Source organism: Branchiostoma belcheri, unplaced genomic scaffold (assembly GCF_001625305.1).
Source record: "Branchiostoma belcheri isolate BF01 breed outbred unplaced genomic scaffold, Haploidv18h27 scaffold52, whole genome shotgun sequence".
NCBI classification, from domain to species: Eukaryota; Metazoa; Chordata; class Leptocardii; order Amphioxiformes; family Branchiostomatidae; genus Branchiostoma; species Branchiostoma belcheri.
Genome location: NW_017804154.1, coordinates 717,289 through 739,987, shown reverse-complemented (window position 1 = coordinate 739,987; position 22,699 = coordinate 717,289). Strand labels below are relative to the sequence as shown.

Below are 22,699 nucleotides of genomic sequence, written 5' to 3'. Positions count from 1 at the left end.
ACTACCTCTGTCATACATCAAAGGTCGCTGGGGATTCTTTCCTATATTGCAGTAATGAATATTCAACAGAATGTTCTTCCCATTTAACTCTAAATGAAAAGGTGTGTCTTATTTTACACATACATGAATACCTGCCATGGTCCAAACCTTAAGATGGCGTCTTTGCGAATATTCAATGAAAGTTACAATATATGTATTTTGATTTCCCAAAGGATCGACAACGATAGGGCAACAGCATGCATTAGAAGTCGCCCAACACATCTGAAAGACCATATCATTAATATGTATGGGTAAGAATTACTTTTGCTTATAATTCAACAAAAGGTCGTTCTATACATTTATCAGATCACTACGAAAATGATTTTCTTATCAAGGACAAGATCAGACAGTTCTCCAGATAGATAGGAGCCAGGAGATTAATGAATAAGAAAATAATCATTGTCTATCCCAGGAGAATCACACACTCACGCAACACGATACAGGTACTTGTAAAACAGATCTGTTTTGTACAAAGCCTATTTTCCGTGATTAAAGAAATAACTTAAAACAGAGAGGTGCGCATAGCATCATGTTCCAAAGTGGCAAATATGTAATCCATCAGTGTAAATCGTGTACTGCGAACATAGAATTAACCAAAGTTAGACCTCAGAAATCCATTCCAGCGTTCCAAGCATGGTAAGCAACATCTCTTAGAGTGACCGTTGAATATGGGGCAACACTATTCAATGAAGTATCCTAGAACCTGACGGAATTTTTCACGTGGGACCAGGAGATGACAAGATGTCGTATTACATCAAATAGGATCAAACGTCACTCCATGGAAAACACCATATCGATAAATGAACAATAAAAGTGAGAAGATGCATTTCGTTTTCGTTCCAAAGACAAATCGGCTTCCAAATGACAACTCTCTGTGAGACACATGTCACATTACTTCTCGTGCACGTCTGTGAAGCTTCTCTCAAGCTTAATGAATTGAACGAGTCACTGACAAGTAACACATGTACACTTACCGCATTTGTAAGCTAAAGTCAAGTCAAGTAACATTATTGGCAAAGACCCATTTCCAGCCCCATCGGCATTAACCGAGCTGATATACAGGTTCGTGTCTTTCCGAATGACTTTTTCACAAACTTTTACTTGAAACAAGAGAAACAAATATCTACTAGCAGTTGAAGTTCCATCTGTTGTGTACGCCAATGAATTCTGTGAAAATATGTCGTATGTCTGTATACGTCGATGACACGTTAGGTCTACTTGTCACTTCTACTTCATGGCTGTTTAATTGTCCCAGCACAGGCGCGTCAGCTTTCCCAGAAGTGATACAGCAGATGTAATCTGAACCGGCAGTAGATAATTATTTCTGAGTTCCAAAGAACAATTAGTCAAAATCGATCGTTTGGGGGAGGGGGCAATTTAGCATAACTGGAAGAACCCCCAAAAAGTAGCCTGGATGCCAGATGCTGGCGTTTATATAAGCGATAGATTTTTGTGGAGAGAAGCCCTGATGTCCGCTACAGTATCCGCCGCCCAAACCAATGCTGCCCAAAACAAGGGTGCCAATCGGGGTTCGCGGGGCGTATGGCTTCCCTGGCCGAAGGGATTATCACTCCTTCGAGGTACCACCCAGGCTACCAAAAAAGATACGGCCCGAATCAGATTGCAGTCTGTTGGTTTGGTTCCTGGATGTTACTTGTGTTTAACAGGTAGTTAGGTTTTCATGACGTCGACCTCCAAGTTCATTCCATATCCTGTCTCTGACGTTTTGGTCTCCTGTCATTCTGCTTGGTTATGTTCCCCACCTTCCACCTCTTATGTCCAGACAAACAGACACACACAAACCCACAGCTCAGCCACCCAAAACAATACTTACGTACCCGGAAGTAAGAATATCTGTGAGGTACAGAACATGTATGTGATGATGCTTCAGCAAGTACTTGTATTCTTTTGTTCACGTTGCCTCGTTGCCCATTATATACAATAATCGTATTACCAATATAGGTCCATTAAAAACACATTTAGCAGTCTTACCATTATTCTCACTGCCGTCTTTCAATGTATTGTATATGATGATGACACCTTTCATCAAATAAAATTCCATGTACGTGCTTGTACTTTCATTAGACTTGTGGAGCTATGTTAGTAACAATAAATTATCATTTCTAAAGCCTTGAAATCTCTGTATATGCCACATTAGGGAAAAGCAACCGATTTTAGCTTCCCGCGAATAAATAATCATACAAAAGGTTCAAACAAACAGTATTAGATTATAGCGATGACAATCTCTACAATTCGATAAGGAATAAATTGCCGGTCAACATAAACTGACACTAAAGTGAATAAAACATGAAATAAATTATACCAAGCACGGAACCATACATAGTAACTATTACATTTTACGAGCGTTTGGGTGAACTTGAAACATCCACACAAATCCGTTTACTGGCACAGTTTAACTGACACGTGAAGGATTGATCTCGCCTTGGAGATGACATCAGGTCATCAATAATACATCTTTATGTCATTTCTGGTTCTATATTACTAGTACTTCAATTAGATTTCTTATTTCTCAACTTAGAATTTATGATAGAAGATAATCATATCGATCCCTGCCGTTGACTCGTGCAGGAGAGCGCCTTTTGGGAGTGACTGAAGTTAAGCCTAAAGGCACTGATTCATTCTCCCCGTCAGGAAAATCCCTAGTCGACCTCTCGCCTAAACCCCGGGGACATACGATGCACCTAGGGTGGAGGGTTTTCTGATCGTGCCATACGTTGAGGGTTGAGAAGAAAGTGGTGCTGTAGTTAAATGTTATTGCACTGTCTCGTCTCAAATGTACGGCGTATATAGAGCACGATCGTCTGAAAACTCTCCACCTTAGGTGCGTCGCACTAAGCACGTACCATATAAGCCAAACAGAAAAGCATATATGCTTCTGTTTCAAGCTCTGCTATTTGCACCTCGCCTTCTTCTCTTTGAAGTTTAAGTGAGGTGAGCGAAAAGGTCAGCTGCCTCTCATTTATTTTGTCAGATGTCTAATGCAATGGTAATCGCGCGGAGATAACAGGACCAGGTTTTCAGTTCCCTTGTGGGTTAGAAGTACAGTGGGCCATGCCAATTGCATGACACCATTCCATCGTCTTGAAAGCTGTCAACACATTCTAACAATGTCAGACCTACGGGACGTGTTTTAGGCTTTCGTCAATGTATTGGCACCGTGGAAGGGATTGTGTGACGTAACCGATTACAATAACACACTTAATGGAAGGGATTGTGTGGCTCCCTGCAGCCATCTCTGCTGGAGAAGCATACAAACAAACCCACAGACAAACCCACCCAAAACAATACTTCCGTACCCGGAGATAACCAAGGTTTGTTTTGACTGCCGGGTTTACCGAAAAGTTGTCTGCCTACCTTCTCTGGATTGATGATTTCTTTTGTTATATACTTAGTGTACCATATGTAAAATGTGATCAAATCTAAGATAATCCTCTGATATGTCAAGTATTATTATCTTTTCAAGAGAAAAAACTCAGCCATAGACTCTGCGCAGTTGTGTACAAAACCTATATTTACAACTCATTAAAACTCCGAGATCCATAGGATATATCAAATCATTTATACATACTATGCTAAATAGATGTATATGAAAAAACAAAAAGTCTTATGTCCGAACATGATGGTAAAACAACATGTGGACATCATGCGTTATTTTAGTAATACGTTAATAGTCGTTAGTCCTAGACTGCGCCGTCATTAAAAATGAGACAGAACTTAAAATATCATAACTCACCAGAACTCACGTCTCTTAATGCATTCTTTCGGGAAAACGTATCTATTCTATATTCATTGTTACTGTTTCCCAGTCACTGCTACAACCTCAAAAGTCAGTGATCGATCTGTTGATAGTTCTCCACAATTATACTTTTGTATGACGGCTTCCGTTACCTTTAGTATTCTTCTGTCTGCATCTTATTTTACAAACTTAAAATCAGAAATTGCACATAGTTGTTATTGCTTTTATAGGGTATTCGGTGGTAGATTGTAAATCTTCTTTCTTACATATACTAGTATATAGTTTTTTAACATGTCATTTACCCAAACACATTTTAGTTCGCTCAAACTGTATCATATCTTTGTTGTCCAACTGTTTGTTTATATTCCGTTAGATTATATTTCAAAATTGCTTCCACAGTGGCGTTTGACATAGTCAGTACACAGGTAAATACCCCGCCCAGTCCACCCTACTTTTAAACTCAGATTTGAATCCGCCATGATCCGACAAATCGCTTTCTAGTTAGCCTAAAGCAGATTCAACGTGGGAACGTGTCAGATGTTTTAAAGGTTGTTCTCAGGTTGTTGCAGCTCGGAAATAAATGATTCGAGAGGTGGACCTACTCTCCAAGCAGAGGTTTGGGTTTTGGTGGTATTTTTAGCGTGTTTTTAGGCTTTTTTATCGGGGTTTCTCTTTTGCACTGAATTTTTTTTCCCACCAAACCCAATCCACCACAATAAAATGGATATCCCTAATGACAGTTTGATGGTTCCCGGGGAGGGGCACTATCGCCTGTTTTGAATAGGTTTGCCCCTCCCCGAGGTGAGTGCCGGCAGAGGTTGGGTTTGGTGGGAAAAAAATTCAGTGCAAAAGAGACACCCCGATAAAAAAGTCTAAAAACACGCTAAAAATACCCCCAAAACCCAAACCTCTGCTTGGAGAGTAAGGTGGACCAAGACAACTGACATTAGACCTCTAAACCTTTGAGCACAAATGAAAGTCTACCACAATATTCAATCTGGAAACAACCTTACTTTAACAACACCTTACCAGGTGAAATAGATAGGTTTTCATTACGAGATGTTGTGGTTAAGGTCAACTATAAAGCGATCTGTTGAATCATGGCTGAATCGACTCTGAATTTTGAAGAGTGCACAACCACTCCTGTATTCCTCCGCTGGCGCGGATATGTCCAAGGCGGAATGGTTAACTGGGCGATGTCAGTACTTATCTGTCAGTTTATCCGCTCAGCTATACAGCCGCAGGTTCACTTAATGTCCAAGCAGATGCAGCTGATGCACAGCCAACACCAGGGCAACGGTCACAAAACTGCTGAACTTGGAAACTCCTTCAGAACGCCAGGACTTCCCGCCTGAACTGCACGGCTCCGCGTCGTTAATAAGAGCGTCTGAAAGGGAGAGAGAAGCAATAGTTTGATTGGTGCTGTATGTGTTTTACACCCCCTTTCCACTAGAGGCTGTGACCGCTTGGAGATAAAACTTTGACAGACCACTGTTGATGAAGAAAAGAACCCTAACCAAAACGCCGGCCATTAGTACAATAAGCTACCTGGAACACTTCTCTCTTACCTGTCTCCTGCTGAAGGCTGGGCATGTATCGATCCCAGAATGCACACTGCTTGCTCTTCGGACCGTTCAACATCCGGGTTCCGTCGGTGTCCAGGACCATGTACTCCCGCCCCTCCTCCGTGTACGGCCGCCATATGTCCTCCGTCGGGTCGTCAGCAGTCCTCTTGTTCGGATTACTGTGGAAATCATAAACCATGCTGTATCAAATATGTTATAGCAGCTTCTACATAGGTTTAGAAATCAGAGAGGGTACATACTAGTGTGAAAACTGCTGATAAACAGGTCAAAGAGTTAATACTTAATCAAAAGGTGCATAACGTTTAATTTCACGCATATCTGATGCATGATAAGAAGTTGTTAATATTTCCCTAGAGCTTCCTACATATATACAGCTTTCAAAAGTACCTTAAAGAGATGCAGACGTAGAATAGAAACCCTGTGAAGGACGTGAGACCAACCTACCCGGTTCTCGCAAAGTTGGTCCAATACCGCATCATCCTGCGGGCTAGTTCCCCTTCTTCGGCGGTGTAGTTCCACTTCGGATCGATAGGGAGCCCGAAGATGAACTCTATCTCGTACCCATGCATGGCGCCCATCCAGTGTGGCCACGCCAAGTTTGAGGCCACCTGCGCGAACTCGTACACGTATGCTGTCCTGCCGTGGTTGACGTGGGCCTTCCCCGCGGCCACAGTCGGACAGACGAAGAAGGGGTCCCCGAAGACGTTATCCAGCGCATCTCGATACATGGTGTTCTGGTCAATGTGCAGCCAGTCTGTGTACTCGAACGCCGTGGCCTCAACCGTAATGTCGTTCAACAGGGGATGGCAATATCCTATGTCTCCTACAAACGTGTCCCTATTGATAATGCTGTCTGTATCCTTGTCGAAACCTGGTACTCCGTACACTAGCCAGAAATTTCCCTCGTTCCTGACAAATCCGACGAGGATGTCAACGTCTTTGAAAGTACCTTTTTCGAACACCTCAGCAGGGTTTTCTGTGATGAACTGTCCGTCCTTTACTGGTACAAAAGGGAGGTCAGCGAGGAAGTGTGCGTCAGACAAGTCCACAACGTTCCACTCGTGGTCTAGGATAGTCTGAGCCGGAGCCTCTCTCAGGCAGGCCACGAGTACATCCATGTCCTCCTCCTCTGCCGAGCACCCGATGTCTATGGCCAGCGCCCTGCTGCGGCGCCGCGCTTGTTCGGTAGGTGTCACTGCCCAGGTAGCGACCGCGGAGGCGCTCTGCAGGATCCCTCTCTGGAACAGATCCCTGCTCATGGGAGACATCATGTGGAAGCTCACGCTCGCCGCGCCTGCGCTCTCTCCAAAGATGGTGACCTTCTCCGGATCCCCTCCGAAGGCCTGTATGTTCTGTTGAACCCACACCAGTGCGAGGTGTTGATCCAAGAGTCCGACATTTCCCGGCGCAGCCTCTGAGCCGGTGTACAAGAAACCGAGCGCGCCCAGACGATAGTTCATGGACACCACCACCACATCCTCCATACGTGCCAAGTACCTTCCGTCGTACACGTCTAAAGATGACGTACCCCTGGATACGGACGGCAAGAGAATTTGTTGGTCGTTCAACTGAAAACATTCCATCGTTTTTATATCATTTCATCACTTCGTTTCAGGCTGCTCTGTTCTTATCATGAGGAAGCAATTGCAACTTTGGAAGAGTTCCTCCAAGCACCACCTATATGCATTCAATATGCATGCAAGCAAAGTGACGAGATAGAAAACGGAAATAGGACGCGTACGGTGTAGTCGTGGTTTTTATATGATTTTTGGTACAACACACACGCATAAACACAAACAAACAAACAAACACACACACAAACAAACATACACACACGCCCAAACAAAGGGGGGTCTGGAAATAGTTTCCACCATGAAGGAATCATGAATATAGACTCTACTCACGAGAAGAAGCCCCCTCCGTAGATCCAGACCAGGACGGTTGCTCCTGTGGGAGTGGTGGGGGCGGACGGCTGCCACACGTTCAGGTACAGACAGTCCTCACTGATGGGCGTGTTGGGGTTCCACATCTCCGCACCATGGAAGCCGGGAAACGTGACGTCCGGCGCCAGCATACAGGAGTTAGGGAACCTACGTGTTTATAAGGAACACACAGAGGTCTTAGAAACGACATTAGATTCTAAGCCTGTCACCCTAAGGACACACGAGACGCACATTGCAATTGGCTACCGATTCTTTCTTTTCTCTGAATTGCCATATTTCCAGATCTGTTTTTCATAACGCTAGGTGTCATTTGAACCACACTTAGTAGATCTGTTAAAACAAACAACACTTCGTATTTTATTCCCGGTTTGATCATTATTAAAGTCAAAACCAAATAAAGTATGATTGATGAAAGATCGCCGTACTTATACCGTTCAATCGTTCTTCGATGTATGAACAAGGAGGTATTTAACTACTGGCGTATCAAGTTTTCCCGATGATTTTGACACTCATTAGATTGGCATAACTCAACTAGTTTCCGTGAAAATGGTACCTACTCTGTGGCTTCGTAGACGTCGCTCCATGACTCCGCGGGCTCCGGTGCTTTGAATCTCAGGTCCCCGACCGGCGGCTTTGCGAAAGGAATCCCCAAGAATGCGTTGACCTTCCTTCCCAGGACGTCAAGCTCGAGTCCACGAACCTGTCCGGCTGACGTCGTGACGACGCGTGACGTAGCAGCGTCAACAGACGTCCGCACGAACATCAGGAGAGGTAGAATCTGTAGCAACAGTCGCAATGACATGCTGTTTTGTCGACCGATAATCTCAAAACGGAGAGGAGTTCTGAAGCAGATCGGCCCCTAGCTCTGACCTACGCTGTCCGCCGGAACCACTGAGAGAAAGTGTCCGTTCCCGGCTGGTACAATGGCGGTATTCACAGCCCACACAACGCTACACAGTTCCGCCCACAGACAGTCGTCTCTATTATCGTCGCCCTTTCATCTCTGAAAATGTAGTTTGGGGTCTGGAATCTTAAGGGTCCCTTTTCTCGACCTTCAGTAGTGCTGCATCGCTTATTACGGGGACGAATTGTTGGCTTGGCAGTCAGTAGGTAGTTGTAGTCCAGTACTGACCGACTGTAAGAGTGAATAAATAAAGATATTTAGCGCAGAGCTTCAAGATTTGATTGACAATTCGTCGGCACAGTTTAATCCTTGCCCATGTAGAGAAAGCATCAAAACAATCTGCATAAGGAGCAACAAAAACCGGATATATAATAGAGAAGGTGTTGTTCCCTCAAAATGTAAACGCACACACACACACACACACACACACACACACACACACACACACACACACACACACACACACACACACACACACACACAAATGCATTCAACATTGTCACATACCGACTAAAATGGCGATATTGTACAAACTCACGGAAGGTCAAAGCCTTTTCTTATCAATCATGCAATATCAGCGAGCTATACGTGCGACATTTGCACGCTACCTAGATACCCTCCTAAGCACTATTCTAGAAATCCTTGTACTCCCGGGGCGGAATACAAAGTGCAAACTCTGCATGCTAAAGAGCGTAGGAATGTACTGAATATAGCTAAAGAATATGTTGCCCCGAAGCTTCGTGTCCCTTATTTGTTCAAATCCATAGCGCTGAACAAGCGGCGCAGTTGGAGGCCCGCTCGTGGGAAAAAGACTGACGCAGTCAGAGAGAATGACCCTCCAGCCCATCCGTCTTAATTTGTCCAGCTCCTGCTGAAAGGTCCAGATGCTCCTGCCGATGTTTGGTTAACCTTTGCCGGAAATCTTCATAACGCTGTTGAATTTTAAAAGTCGACGTTCCAGACAAACAAGATATTCTACTGCCGGAAATCAAATTTGACATTAGCCAGGAAAACTCATTTTCTATTAAAAATATTACAATGCCATCTGCTGTTGATGTGATGCCTTTCCCTGACAGGCCCCAGTGCTGTGGACTTGGGAAAGGCACTTCTTCCTCACTCCACTCCTATAGAAAATTGGTACAATACCTGGCGAAACAGCACCTCTCTACGATGTTGCTTGGTAATGCATTGTATTCCTCTTGTCCTTTCATTAGATTACCCCCACCCCACCCCCCAATCCCGAAAAAAAACTGTTGTAATTTTGACGTCTATTCTTTGCTTCTTTTCTTTTCTTTCTAGAAACAGAATCGGACGAGATTAACAACCATTGAATTGAATACAATTTTTGAATCATTGATTGGACTTAATTAATTCTATTTTGTATGTTCCATGCATTGCCATGACGTACAAAATAGAACGTATCAGAATGTAGTCAGGTACCCATTGTCTGACAGAGAGATGAACAACCTAATTCTCTGTATTACCTGAAAGTCCTTCTTCACATTCCGAGCATCTGCGAATCTTCACCAGCTTATTTTCGGAGAACAAATAGACGGTCCATAGTAGAATAGAAGGATCCCGGCTGATTGGGCATTTCCTTGTGGTCCGTTATCCTGGTCAGGAACTGATTAGTGTGTGGGGCATCTCACATCGTCCCTAATGTAGCTGGGATGGTAATTCAATAGGATATTATTGAGCGCGTCGCCAGTGATCATCAAGAGAGGTCACTGAGGGTCAAACTCAGTCAAGCGAGTCGAAATGCCGATCCAGTTAGTATTCTAGCAAAATTTGTGGTCGGTTATTCTAACCTTTCAAGAAAATATCGGAGATTTTTTTTTCTGACTTCAGACAGACGTATTTCGGGTTTTTGTGACCCTCAAATTCACAGACTTCTGGGAAGTAGTTTAGGAACATGTGAATGTACTGGATATGTGGAGGTATTATGTGATTTAATATTCACCACTTCCTGAATCCCCCACATACCTCCCTACTCTCAGGCGCGTGCAGGGTCACCTTCAGACGTGACATCCCTATGAATCAACTGTCAAAATCACCTCCCACCCACCATGCAACCAAAGTTACTAGGGCAAACAGAGACAAAAACCCAAAACTCAGCCACCAAAAATATTACTTCCATACCCGGAAGTAATAAGGTATAAGGTATAAAACCAAGGTTGTCAATAATTAGAGAAATTCCTACTCTAGAATACAGCAGGTAGGTTTGTATCTGTGGATCTTCGGCGGGTTCAGAACCGAGTCAGGGATAATGAAGGGTGTTCCCTTTCTGCTCTCTCCCACCCACCCCGGGTCATATAAGCATAATCCCAACAGACAGATCGTATTTGGCTGAAGATTGGAAAATTCTCTCGGAGCTGCCATCTCCCCGGCCCTACTAATGCAATTTGAGTGGTAATTCAATATAATGTTATTGAGCACGTCGCCAATTAATGGGTGGTGGGGAAATCCACATTAGGGTGGGTCCGGTCCGTTCAATCAAATTTAAACCGGAGAATACAGACGGTGGGCCAGTTAGTCCACCTAAGTAATCTTACGTGCTTGCACATGCAACGTACCGCATTCACCACCTTTCTTTACTAAGAATAGCCTGTGAGGGAGCGTATATAATACTCGAGACCGGCTATACTCGTATATTATATTACATACTGCCGTACATTGAGGGAGTATACGGACGTCCTTGCCTTTTACTGTGATGATTGAATGAATAGTACAAGCTATTTGAAGTGCAAAAACGAGACGGAGTGGCTGAGAAATCAGTCACAGCGCGATGAGGGAACTCGCTGTGGCGTGTACTTCTCCCGTTGTTGAAGGATTGTTCTCTAGAAGCACTGGCAGTGCTATGAAACGGTCCAGTTTAACCAACACGTCGTCCGGTGTCGATAGCTGAAGTGTAGAATCTGTCTGGGCCACAGATTCCAGGTACAGGCATCGCTTACGCTTAATAGGATCGTTCTCAACCCATTCAACTTATAAAACTCCCCGCCCGCTGATGTTTCCCCAAACCTCTTCCCGGAGACAGCGGTGAAATACCCAATCGCATTAAGTGCAGTGCTCATTTGGGCAACCCTGGGACAATCAGTAGCGCCTAAAAGTGCAATCAGGGTCCCTACCCATTGTCCTCAATTTCAAACGAGGTCAATTCATGCGGGTTATTCCACACAGAAAACCGGTACCGGGGACAGAGGCTCTGATTGCTTTTTTGTTGACCATCTTTTTTCAGGAGATCAGAATGTTTCCTCACCTGTCCGCACCCCATGTTGAACCATATGTACACTCGGACACTGCCACCTGTACTTCTATTTGAATACTTCTCCAAACGTCGCCGTACCTGCACAACGTAAACTTTGTGTATTTGATTCATGGCTGTTTGCATAGGTGTTGAGTTCAGGCTGCGGTCAGTTCTGCACAATTCTGATACTGATGAAGGCTCTTATATAAGCATTTCATGTTATACATACAAAAGAGGGGTACAACAGTACACCGAAAAGGAAAAGCAACACCACGCAGTGTGACATGACAGTTCTACTTGCTTAATTACAGCTATCGTTCAAAGATAGATGACACTGGTGACGAAACATGATTAAAGGATTAGAGGTTTTATGTCTTTACATCATTGGTCTAAATATCTTCATTCACTATTTGTATAGGCATAGAAAAACAAACTGCACCTCATCTTCATATTATTCAAAGGAAAAACAAACTTGGTCGCTAAACTTGGTTAATTGTTCACAATGGCTATAAATGTTTATTTGCCGTTTGACGTCATTGCACGTCGTTCAGTTGTTGTGAATTGGTCGTGGTGCTGAGGTGACTAGTACTAGTCGGTAGGGAGTTCCAACATTTGACCTGGAATATGGCCTCTTTATCTAGAAACTAGGACCGACAGTCACACAGAACCAACCAACAAACAAAAACAAGTGACGCCTAATGATAATGAACAATGCCTTTTAGAAATTGAGCGATGTCGACAAAAATACCATGAAGACCACACGAGTAAAATTTGATTCACACAAGGAGCTTACACAAGGGCATTTCATGTATGTCGTGAGACGGCACGAGTCTCAAAACCCAAGGTCCAGGTGTTTGCGGCGTTGGCATGCGCTTTGCAACGTGAAAAGCTACCAGCTGTCCAAGGACAACACGGAAATAATTACCAACGATAACTGGGCTGTATACAACATGACATAATTCCCTTGTAATGCCCTTGACATGTGTGGGTTCAGGCCGAGGGGCCCCGAATAAAGGCGGAATAATTACGAAGTAATCACGGCCTCCTTGTGTGGCGGTCTGGCGGCGTGGAACACGGCCAATATCTGCCTTCTCCCCATCACTTTCCTGTCCTCCCTTTAAAACGCCTGTCATACCCTCACCTCCAGTCTTTGTCGTTAATTAGTGATCACGTCAAATGACGTAAAAGTCTTGAATGTAAATTTACTGTATCCACTTACCTAACAAACAGAGCAACAGAGGCCTCCTCTCTGGGTTGACTTTACAATCCCTCCCGCGCCGTGCGTGGCACCGAGCAAAATGGGTGGCTTTGCGAGGCGCTATGTTCGCGCATCGGAAAAATGCGGCGCCTGTATTATTTTAACAGAAGTCGGGTCAGTGGTTTTTGATCCGGATTACAGTCAAAACAGGATGGGACCTAAAGATATCGACAGCTAGGAAGCCTTGAGAACCGGTATCGCAACTCTCCGGTGTAGTTTGGGGGATGGTACGTGAGATGAGCGGGAAGGGGGTGTGGAGGGCGGCCGTCCCGGGATGCGGCGGGGACAGGACTGCGCACCTCGGTACGGGGAACACCTTAATGAGTATTGCTATCGAGACAGCGTTTTGTTTTTTGGCCGCCAGTTGGCGACTATCGTTTGTTCGCAAGTCGCGTCACCACGAGGGGGGGGGGGGGTCACACATTTACACAACAAGTCGACCCAGATAGAAATATGTAAGGTCGAAAACTAATAGTACTTTTCTTTTACTGATAGGGTTAGTCAGTAAGGATGGCATTTCTCTAGATAGAAAAATTACACTTGTGTACACATCTTCCTCATTCGTTGTAATGAGGATGCAAATATCTCACCTGTATGATTAAAAGGGATGATGAGGCAGTTCTGACCAGGCAGTTCTGACTGACAAAGATGTAGAACAAATGGCTACATGGCAGTGCCAATTATTTAAAGCACCAATTCGTCGTACAATTACAATCTCAAACTGAGCGAATTCTCGGGATAGTCATGTATATGTTGGACAAATTCCATCTGTCTTGTTACGTAAAACTTGTCTTTGATCCTTGTCGGCGTTTGCAAATTGTACGATGACCTACGACAAGTACGATGCAGTACGAAGAGAAGGTCTTTTGTCAGTCAAGGAAATATCCACGTCAGTACCTTTCGAAAAAGATTTAAACCCACCCCTCCACCTATCTCACTGTCGCGCGATTTGTCCCGACATTTATAAATAATCCGTTTGACGTTTGGAATAGGTCAGAGCAAGTGGCCCGTGGCTCTGCTCCATCTAAATGTCGTATTACTATTCCAGGTCCCGTCAGGCGGACAGATTACCGCGCTCTCTACGGGAGGCGGCATGGCGTAAATTCCTCCACAATTCCGCCTTTGCGTCATCACCACCGCGATGTTAATAATAGATCGTGTGTGTTGTCGGGGTCTAATCCAGCCTAGTCATTTTGCCGTTTGGCCTTTCGGCCCGAGATAAATCTGTCTTTTTGATAGGTTTCTTCTCGCAGGCGGTGTGAACGTCACTCGTGCTTGAAGTCGTAAGATGGCCACTGACAAACAAGAAGCTAGAAATAGCAACGGAGCGACACTTGATGTGCCATTGCCCTTTCTTAGAACGAGCACATGCAGATAGCATAGGAGACAGGTACAGAAGTAGCACACACACACACACACACACACACACACACGCTCGCACGCACACACACACACACACACACACACAAACTCTCTCTCACACATACACACTCATACAAACTCTCTCTCACACAAACTCTCTCACACACACACAAAATCTCCTGTCTTTTCATATCTAGTAAAACTTTGACCAATCCTGCCATTAAGCATCGTGCTGTGGGAAAGGTCGCCGTGCCTAGTAATGTAGTTCCACTTCTTATCGATAGGAGGCAAAATTTCATAGAAGATAATGGGCCTGACATATCCGGAGAGATTCAAGTTCTCTCTCCCTCTGATCTGCAGCCGGCTAGCCAGAGGTTTTCAGTAACTTTAAGCTCCAGAACACAGTGCATCATCAACGTCATCATAGACACACCAACCTAACGCAGTATTTGTTTCCTTATTGCAATCCTTACATTCAATGCAACAACGTCCCTGTTCTATGAAATGCCCACACCACAGCACATTGAACCTTTGAACATGCCTGCTGTTCAAAAGTTCAAGGCTGAAAAACTGGGTGAACAACTGTGACCCGTATACCACCTAAACGGTGAACTACACAAACACATGCACAAACAACGGAAACGCTTCAGGTATACTGCATTGACGAAAGTATTCCGGTATTAGCAGGTAGGTGGCAGTAGCATTTTCACGGATTTTAGGGGCCGACGCCGACTCAACTGGATTTTTTTCTGGAGCGCAATATATATGTAACTAGAGAACAATATACACGTAACATATATACCAAGTAAACGGGCGCTCTGATCAGATTTAAAATACAGAAACGTATGTACATTTCAGATACCTTGTGTCCACGTTTTAATTACGTTTAAACACGTTTGATAAGTTCAACGCCCGAACGTTTACAGGTTCGAACTGGAGGCACTTGATATGGGTAGCTGGATGTGTAGTAGTACCGCCATACACGGCCGTGACACATAACGTAGTCTGAACCGTCAGCAGCAGCGAATGTGTAACTTATAGTATCATTTTATAACCATTTTACTTAGCAACGGCCATTGTGTCGCATTAGTGTTTTCACTGAGGTATGTTCGTGGTTACTCTGCAACTTCATGAAAACGTGGATATATGGACGTTGGGGTATCGTATATCATTCTCTCATTCGGTAAGAGACAGGGGGAGGGGGAGGGAGAGGTAGAACATGATAGCGACCAGATATGACTTTCATAAATTTTGAGAATTAACAACTCTTGAAATTTTTTCGCGACAATCGTCGGGTTCTGAACATAGGCCAAGAAAAGGTATTTGTTTTTGAGGCGTACTTTATCCTTCATACCTCCGTCGATAACAAGGTCGATCAAAGGTCATTCCGAATAGCAGTCTGGAAGGTCAGAAGGTAGGTTTAATAAAGAGGGTCAACCCCACAAAGCAATAACAGTCAACACTTCAAACCACTGGACTCCCTTCCGCGGAATGGTTGATGACTTTGTTGTGACAATAGGACGGTAAGTTTGCAAGATGGGTAAGATAACATTACATTACGCAGTTGTAGAAAACGTCCTATGATGTACGTCACATACTTTATTATTATTACTCTTTTACAAGAAACGTTTTGTGTTACAGAAGTTCTGAACTACAGAACATCGACCTTTAAAGTGTTCACATATCGCCACCGCCACCATGTCCTTCTGTAACGCCACCACAGAACAACTCTTCACCAATGCCACTATCTTGTCATGGACGGAGAGCGTCATCGTCGCCATTGAGGAACTGCACATCGTCATAGCAACCGTCCACGTCGTGATGGAGTCTGTCGGCATGGATGTGGAAACCATCCCCCTGGTTCTCCACTACGTGCCCCGGGTCATAGCCGTGCTGTTCATCGTGCCGTGGTACATCATGGGATCCCTGTACGTAAACGCCATCATCATTCGCTTCTACAGCGAGATGTACAACTTGACGGACCCTTTCGACGGCAACGCCGTTTGGCAGAAGGCACGGTGCGCGGTCTCTGCCTTCTGGGCAGTCCAGGCTAAGCTCTTGCACGGTGAGTGGATTCTAATGGCCTCTAAATTAGATCTAAAATCTAAAACGAACTTAGTAGGCGCGAAGGACAGTTGTTTCTTACCGTAAATTTCTCACGAATTTTCATATCTGATACCATTATGCTCTTGAAAGTAACCGGGCCATAACGCAACATTGTCTCATCTACAGGTTACGAGATTTACGGTTATGAGAAGCTCCCCAAGAACGGCCCTGGGCTGATCGTGTACTATCACGGCACCCTGCCTGTGGATTGTTACTACATGATGGCGAGGATTAATCTGGACCAGGACAGACCCCTGTGTGCCATGACCGACCGCTTCATGTTCAGTATTCCAGGTATGTTCTACTATGTCCGCTTTTTGATTCCGGGTATGGAAGTATTGTTTTATGACTGAGAAGTGTTCTGTTCGTTTGCTGAGTCCTGCGTTTGTCTGCCTGTAGGTTGCATGGTGGGTGGGAGGTAATTTCGACAGTTGATTGAGACAGGAAGGTCACCCTGAAAGTGACGTGCTGGATGAATTCAGGAAGTGGTGTATCACCAGATTAAATTGCATCATAGAATCCCTTCCAAGTCCTGTAGTTCTGTTGTTGACTGAAAAGTCACGGAAACCCTACATGCTTCCCGACATTCTGAAATCTCTGCAGATACGTAGGAGGAAGCGATACTTTTGGTGCATTCCAATGAGCAAGGTGTCATACTGGATGTCAGTTCCACTAGTATAGAATGTGTGATCATACTTCCAAAAATGCGGCCTGGTTAAAGACCACTGCATTAGTATAAATAAGTTTTAAAAAAGCTAGCACGTCTTATAGCAGAAAATCCCCCGTGTGTCTTAAAAGAATCCCTGTGATGTGCCAGATCTCCAGACTCTTCAGTGTTTTGACAGGGTTGAAGTTCATGATGGACGCGATGGGTGTGAACCGAGGCGAGCCGGACCACTGCGTGCGGCTGCTGAAGGCGGGGAACCTGCTGGCCCTGGCGCCGGGAGGGGTGAGGGAGGCGCTGTTCGGGGATAAACACTATAACCTCATCTGGAAACACAGGATGGGCTTCGCAAACGTGGCTAAAAAGGCCGGCGTGGTGAGTCATTAGCATACTTTCTATTGGTTGGTTTTTGTTCCACCCCTTTTATTCCTCTTGACTTGGTACGTCCCTCTCCTTGGTGCTGATCAGGCCATCCCACCACCAAATCTGCCATCACTGTCCGTAACGCTGATTGACCAATAGAGCCGATTACGTATTTTGTTACTTTCTATTGATTGATCTGTCGTTTAGGGTCTACCTAGGTAATCTCAAGTACTCAACAAAGTGATCAACAAAGGCTCCCTCAATTGCTAAGTTCTTCGTTTTAGAAATGATAATATTTTCCCTTCACTCCTCCGCAGCCCATCTTCCCGATGTTCACACAGAACTTGCGGGAGGTTTTCCGGACCCCACGATTCGGAACACGTGGGTATCATGTCTTTGCGTCGAGAATATCATACTTATAACGTCTGCTTATGGTAAATGGATGGTATTTTTGCTCTAGTATGTTTGGTATACAATGTGTCGTTATATATTGTCTAGTCTTACCCATCCCCTTGTTAAGATGCTGGTTTTATGCTCATTTTTTAAATTGTAATTCCGAAGTTGAAAGCCTCTCGTGGAAAGTGTAAGATCCTTTAAAGACAGTAAATGTAATTCCATTGAACATGGTGGTTCACATCTAGGCTTCCTGGAGTGGGTGTATGAGAAAACCCGGATGCCTGTTGTGCTCATCTATGGTGGATTTCCTGTCAAACTCAGGTTAGTTAATTACAGTACTACTATTCTCAAGATAACTAGATTTTGTGTGTTTGTTACTGCTCTTAGTGTTTACAAAGTAGGCAGTTATGCTATAAATTTCAACTTTGTAAAAGCTTTTTGATTGCGATTTAAAAAAAAAGATATCAATTAATAGCCGATAATTTGACTAGGCTACTGATCAATATTTGCATTTTTTTCTTACAGAACCTACATAGGAGACCCTATCTATGACCCCAGCCTCTCCGCTCAGCAACTTGCTAAGAAGGTACACCCTTCCAGACATCTTATTTTCAAATTTGAGATCATTTTAGCATTGTGAGGCAAGAAAGGGGCAATAAATACCACACCTGCATTGGCAAAATGCACATGTAAGTTGTGAAACTTGAAATCGTATATTGATATGTTACCTGTCATTCCAGACCCATGATGCCATAGAAGAGCTGATCCAGCGCCACCAGAGGGTCCCAGGAAGCACTCTCCATGCCCTTCTGGAGAGGTTTGTTGGACCCAGTTCCTGTGAAAAGGCCTGACCTGGTTTCCACGGAAATATAACTGTTCTGTGAGGCCCAACTTAAACCTTTTCCCTGCTACCTATCCCCATAACTCATGCAAATTTTGTGGCAATTGGGCTACTTCAGCAGGGAGAAAGTTAAATTAGCATACTGTGGCTTTGTGCTGCTGACAAATGCTGCATGTATCCTACATCAATGACCTATCTCTGTACCTTGAATGAAGGTGAAGAAAAGATTGATGGAGGGAGACATGATATTACAGTATGCAGAAAAATCTGAGACTGCATCTGCCAATGCACAACTTTTCTGAAGATTTCACAGAGTGCCTTTCTTTCAAGTATAGACTGTGTACAAGGTGACATCAGCTGCTACAATGAATATGAGACATTGAATTAACTTGTTGAAAATCCTATCAAATACAGCACACTTGCTTGAATGAGGCTTTGAAGAAATGGCTACTAAGAACATTCCCCCTCTTAAATGCAATTGTGTGTGATCACTATAATGTCATCAGCAACAGCAAATAACATTCCATTACAAAGATATTAAACTACTCCTTTAACAGGCAAAATATTAGCAAGGCATGCTTTTATGTCAATAGGAACAGAAGAATTACAGAAGGTTGCATTTAGATGTCTTCTAGATGGAACCATAATGATGTTAAATTTGTAATAAAGAAAGACCTTGCAACTTAAACATCTCTCATGGACTAATCTATGGCAGCAAAATCAGTCTATTATGAATGGCTAATGCTATGCAATATCTTGAAGATGGTGTGTTATGCCGAAGGGCAGTTATACCGGCTATACCGATACAGAAATATCAAGTTATGCCCTACCATTGCCTGTGATGAATATGAGAAATAAAAACACATAAAAATTGCATGTTGTCAGGGTTTCAAACATAACTTCATTCTACGCGGCTTAATTTTCCACATCCAAATGTCTTATTGCTAATCCTGACTGTATTTGTGCAACCACAGTCACTTATCCCATCTGCTATACAGTTATACTAATGCTAAAACATGGCACAAATCTTGAATGTGTGATTCAAAGTAAGAACAACTTTAAAAGTACACTAAAGATGTGGTGCAGATGGCATCTACAGCTCAAGAAGTTATTACAAAGTTAGTGTTATGCCGATCCCTATACACATGTATGCACATAGAGTAGCAACACCGTACCTCTAGGCAGTGAAATTCCAAGTACAAATGGACCAAGTGTTTGCTTATGGCATTACTGTAATACACACAACTACTTCTAATAAACCAGATGAACTTAAACATATTAGAAGTTATGGGAAGCACCCTCTTAAGTACTTATTGCTCAAGTGATGCACTGGCAGCACTCTAGGCCCACCTTAAAAGTTAAACATCAAACTTCAATGAACTTAATCAATCTCCTCACAGCCTTTGAACTCCATAGTACAGCTAGCGCTTAACACTAGATACATGTCTTCATATTAACACAGCAAAAAAGGTGTCTAGCCAAACAATGTAACAAAGATTGCACATAAAATCCAATTAAAAGTTTTGAATACTTAAAATCTGGCAATGCCCGACCCACTACTTAAAGGTAAACAAAAAACTGAAACCAACTCTAACATATTTTCGGACATACACTATTTCTTAAACAGCACTGCTATGGCTTAGGTCCACTTTCAGTTCTCATTCCTGTACTTTTAGCAGTACATTGTACCACCATTGACAACACTAAACGCATTCTTTATTCCCTCTTTTGTTCTTGCATATTTGAAGACAGACCTAAGCTATATGTAGATGAGGTAGACATGGGAACACAAAGGCTATTTACAACCCCAAATCAGGGCAATAGCAATGTAAAAAAGGAAACATCCAAAAACCGCATTTTAACTGCAGGTCTAAAGATTTAGATGCTTCTAGGTCCAAACTGTACTACCTCCATGGTCCAAAGATGTGGAGGATAGTTTCAGAGGTATCAATTTGTCAAGGGTTTTCCATACTCATAAGTGGTAACCATGCATCTTTACCTTTCATGGGGAATGACATAAACATTGTGAGCTACACACAATTATCAAAAGCTACACACAATCAGCAGCAGCTACACACAATCAGCAGCAGCTACACACAACCGTCATCAGCTATACACAACCATCAGCAGCTACATGTACATACAATCATCAGTGGCTACACATAACAATTAGAAGATGTAACATACAATCATCATTGGCTACACACAACAATCAGCAGCTACATACATGTACAAACAACTTTAGCATTGTAGATGTACTATTAAGTACAACCAATAACACTTTTGTACTATCAGGTAAATCCTGCAATTTTTACATGTACAAAAAAGACATGAACTGGAATGGGGAAGCCCAGAATGCATTCCTTCAAAAAGACGTCCAAACTTTCTGGGCAGCAGAAAAGCTTATCCTTTAATAAGGCTAAATCATGTATACCTACACACAACTTTCTTTTTCAGTTGAAAACTGGGAATGGGAACTTCTAGACTTAGACAGCCCTTTGTTTTCTCTGGGCAAACTGGTCTGTGAAGCTGTCCTCAGTAACTGGCAAGCTTCTCCTCCTCCCCTGTGTAATGGGGGACAGTTAGACATCCTTCGTTCCATCTCGATATCCTCATTTGTATCTGTACTGTTTGTAAAGTTTGATAGTAGGTAATCATTATTCCTCACCCTCCAGCGATGTACGAAGGTCAGGTCCAGCTTTTCCCGATTGGCCATCCTAGATACGTGTGACGGAGCGAACTTCATTGGCGTGCCTGTCCGCTGCTTCATCCGGACAACAGTCCTCCTCAGCATGCTTCGCTCGTCTGCCTGTGTCCCGTCCACCTCGTCCCATGGAGGGGCAGGGTGTCCCGACTCGATCGCTGTCTGGTACATGGGAGAATCCACCTCTTCTGCCTCCTCCACACAACAACGGACTCCTCCGTTAGGATGGAAGAACAGGTAGTACAGCATCATGATGATGATCCCTGCCAGGAATCCTCCCAGCACCAGGACCAGCGCGGCGTACTTGTACAACACCTCCTCATCCAGAACCTTCCAGTACCACAGTCCTATCAGCACCGCGTTCTCCAGGTACATGAAGGTGTAGAAGGCAGAGGCACGGTACCGAGTCCGGCCCTCCTTCACATTGAACCAGCAGAAGACATGGACGATGGCCATGACGAAGTCAAAGACCCACTCTTCACCGCGGTTGTCACAGAACTTGGTGTCCTGCCACAGCAGCCACAGGAACATGAGGATGAAGTGCGCACCGACCACCACAAACATGACCCACTCAAACTTGGTGGCAAACAGGGACAGGGCCACAACACGAGCTACGACCTCAAATAACCTCCACATCATCCGAAGAGCCACTCCAGTGAATGACAGGTTCTTCTTGTCCGGGCGAACCTCCCGTAGCGCCTTGTGGTACGCCACTAAAGCCCAGGCCAGGGATACCAGACTAGCTGCACATGTGACGACTGAAACAAAATGAAGAAATGACAATCACGCATCAAGATGTACAAGTCATGTATATACATGTAGTCTACCAACATAACAGTATCTAATTTGAAGTCTATTTCTTACTTGTGAGCAGGTCTTTCTCCTCCTCATGTGCCATGATGTAGAGCTGTAGGGTGAGCTGAGGTGCAGACTCCAGGAAAGCCTCGAACAGTCGCAGCATGCAGACGTCCGCCCACTCATACACCACATACTGGTACCTCTCCCGCTCCTGCTGGCTCTCACAACCGTACTTCAGGGTTCGGATGTACCTGAAAACAGCAAAGGATTTAAGACTTCCATTAAGTACTGGTAATAATTGCAATCCTCGGCCTCCTGAATGCCCCCATTGACCTCTAGTAATTCTGCCTGCCAATCTTTCCCAACCCACATGCTGTCCACCTACTATGTCTGGACAAACATACACTCAGCCACCCGAATAACACTTCTGCATTTCTAAACTAGAGTTCCCCGATCTCATACCTTCGCCAAATGATGTCAATCTTTATGACTGACAAATTATAGATTAGATTATTCCCCCCTGATTTAAGAAATAGGAACCTAATTTTCATGAATTATATCATTTTATCATAATCTCAACCAAAAGACAGTCTTATATTAACAAACAATGCATTCTAGCATTTCCTAATAAATTATGCAAATGAGGTCCTGATTTGAATAAATTATGTTTAATGATGTTCACCTCAATTTAACTTTCAAATACCACAAGTATGAAATTCCAGGCAGTTATC

General features: G+C 43.9%; 3 protein-coding genes across 6 annotated transcripts in view; 1 reads left to right on the top strand and 2 right to left on the bottom strand.

Moving 5' to 3' along the window:
- Positions 1 to 4,906: 4,906 nt before the first annotated feature.
- On the bottom strand, positions 4,907 to 11,575 carry LOC109480817 (cholinesterase 1). 3 transcript variants are annotated; one of them, XM_019783136.1, is made up of 7 exons: positions 11,489 to 11,559; positions 9,714 to 9,894; positions 7,883 to 8,460; positions 7,287 to 7,472; positions 5,827 to 6,912; positions 5,365 to 5,540; positions 4,907 to 5,183 (listed from the first exon to the last, which is right to left on the bottom strand). In XM_019783136.1, the coding sequence occupies exons 3-7, from the start codon at positions 8,125 to 8,127 to the stop codon at positions 5,047 to 5,049; spliced, it is 1,830 nt and encodes a 609-aa protein (XP_019638695.1). In that variant the 5' UTR covers positions 8,128 to 8,460; positions 9,714 to 9,894; positions 11,489 to 11,559; the 3' UTR covers positions 4,907 to 5,046. The 3 variants fall into 3 exon arrangements, with proteins under 3 accessions (XP_019638695.1, XP_019638696.1, XP_019638697.1); XM_019783137.1 differs by lacking the exon at positions 9,714 to 9,894 and having other exon boundaries at positions 11,489 to 11,575; XM_019783138.1 differs by lacking the exons at positions 9,714 to 9,894; positions 11,489 to 11,559 and adding an exon at positions 8,737 to 8,844.
- Positions 11,576 to 15,737: 4,162 nt separating this feature from the next.
- Positions 15,738 to 18,935, top strand: LOC109480808 (transmembrane protein 68-like). Its single transcript, XM_019783126.1, has 7 exons — positions 15,738 to 16,161; positions 16,329 to 16,496; positions 17,048 to 17,241; positions 17,547 to 17,610; positions 17,871 to 17,946; positions 18,151 to 18,211; positions 18,366 to 18,935. The coding sequence occupies exons 1-7, from the start codon at positions 15,795 to 15,797 to the stop codon at positions 18,474 to 18,476; spliced, it is 1,041 nt and encodes a 346-aa protein (XP_019638685.1). The 5' UTR covers positions 15,738 to 15,794; the 3' UTR covers positions 18,477 to 18,935.
- Positions 18,936 to 19,158: 223 nt separating this feature from the next.
- The window catches only part of LOC109480807 (XK-related protein 6-like), an 8,348-nt gene continuing 4,807 nt past the window's right edge, over positions 19,159 to 22,699 (bottom strand). Inside the window, exons 3-4 of one of the 2 annotated variants that reach the window (XM_019783124.1) lie at positions 22,035 to 22,113; positions 19,159 to 21,928 (exon numbers count right to left, since the gene is read on the bottom strand). In XM_019783124.1, the coding sequence (XP_019638683.1) occupies positions 20,901 to 21,928; positions 22,035 to 22,113 (1,107 nt within the window). In that variant the 3' untranslated portion in view covers positions 19,159 to 20,900. Of the gene's footprint in view, positions 21,929 to 22,034; positions 22,220 to 22,699 lie in introns of both variants that reach the window. The other variant, XM_019783123.1, reaches the window with a different exon arrangement.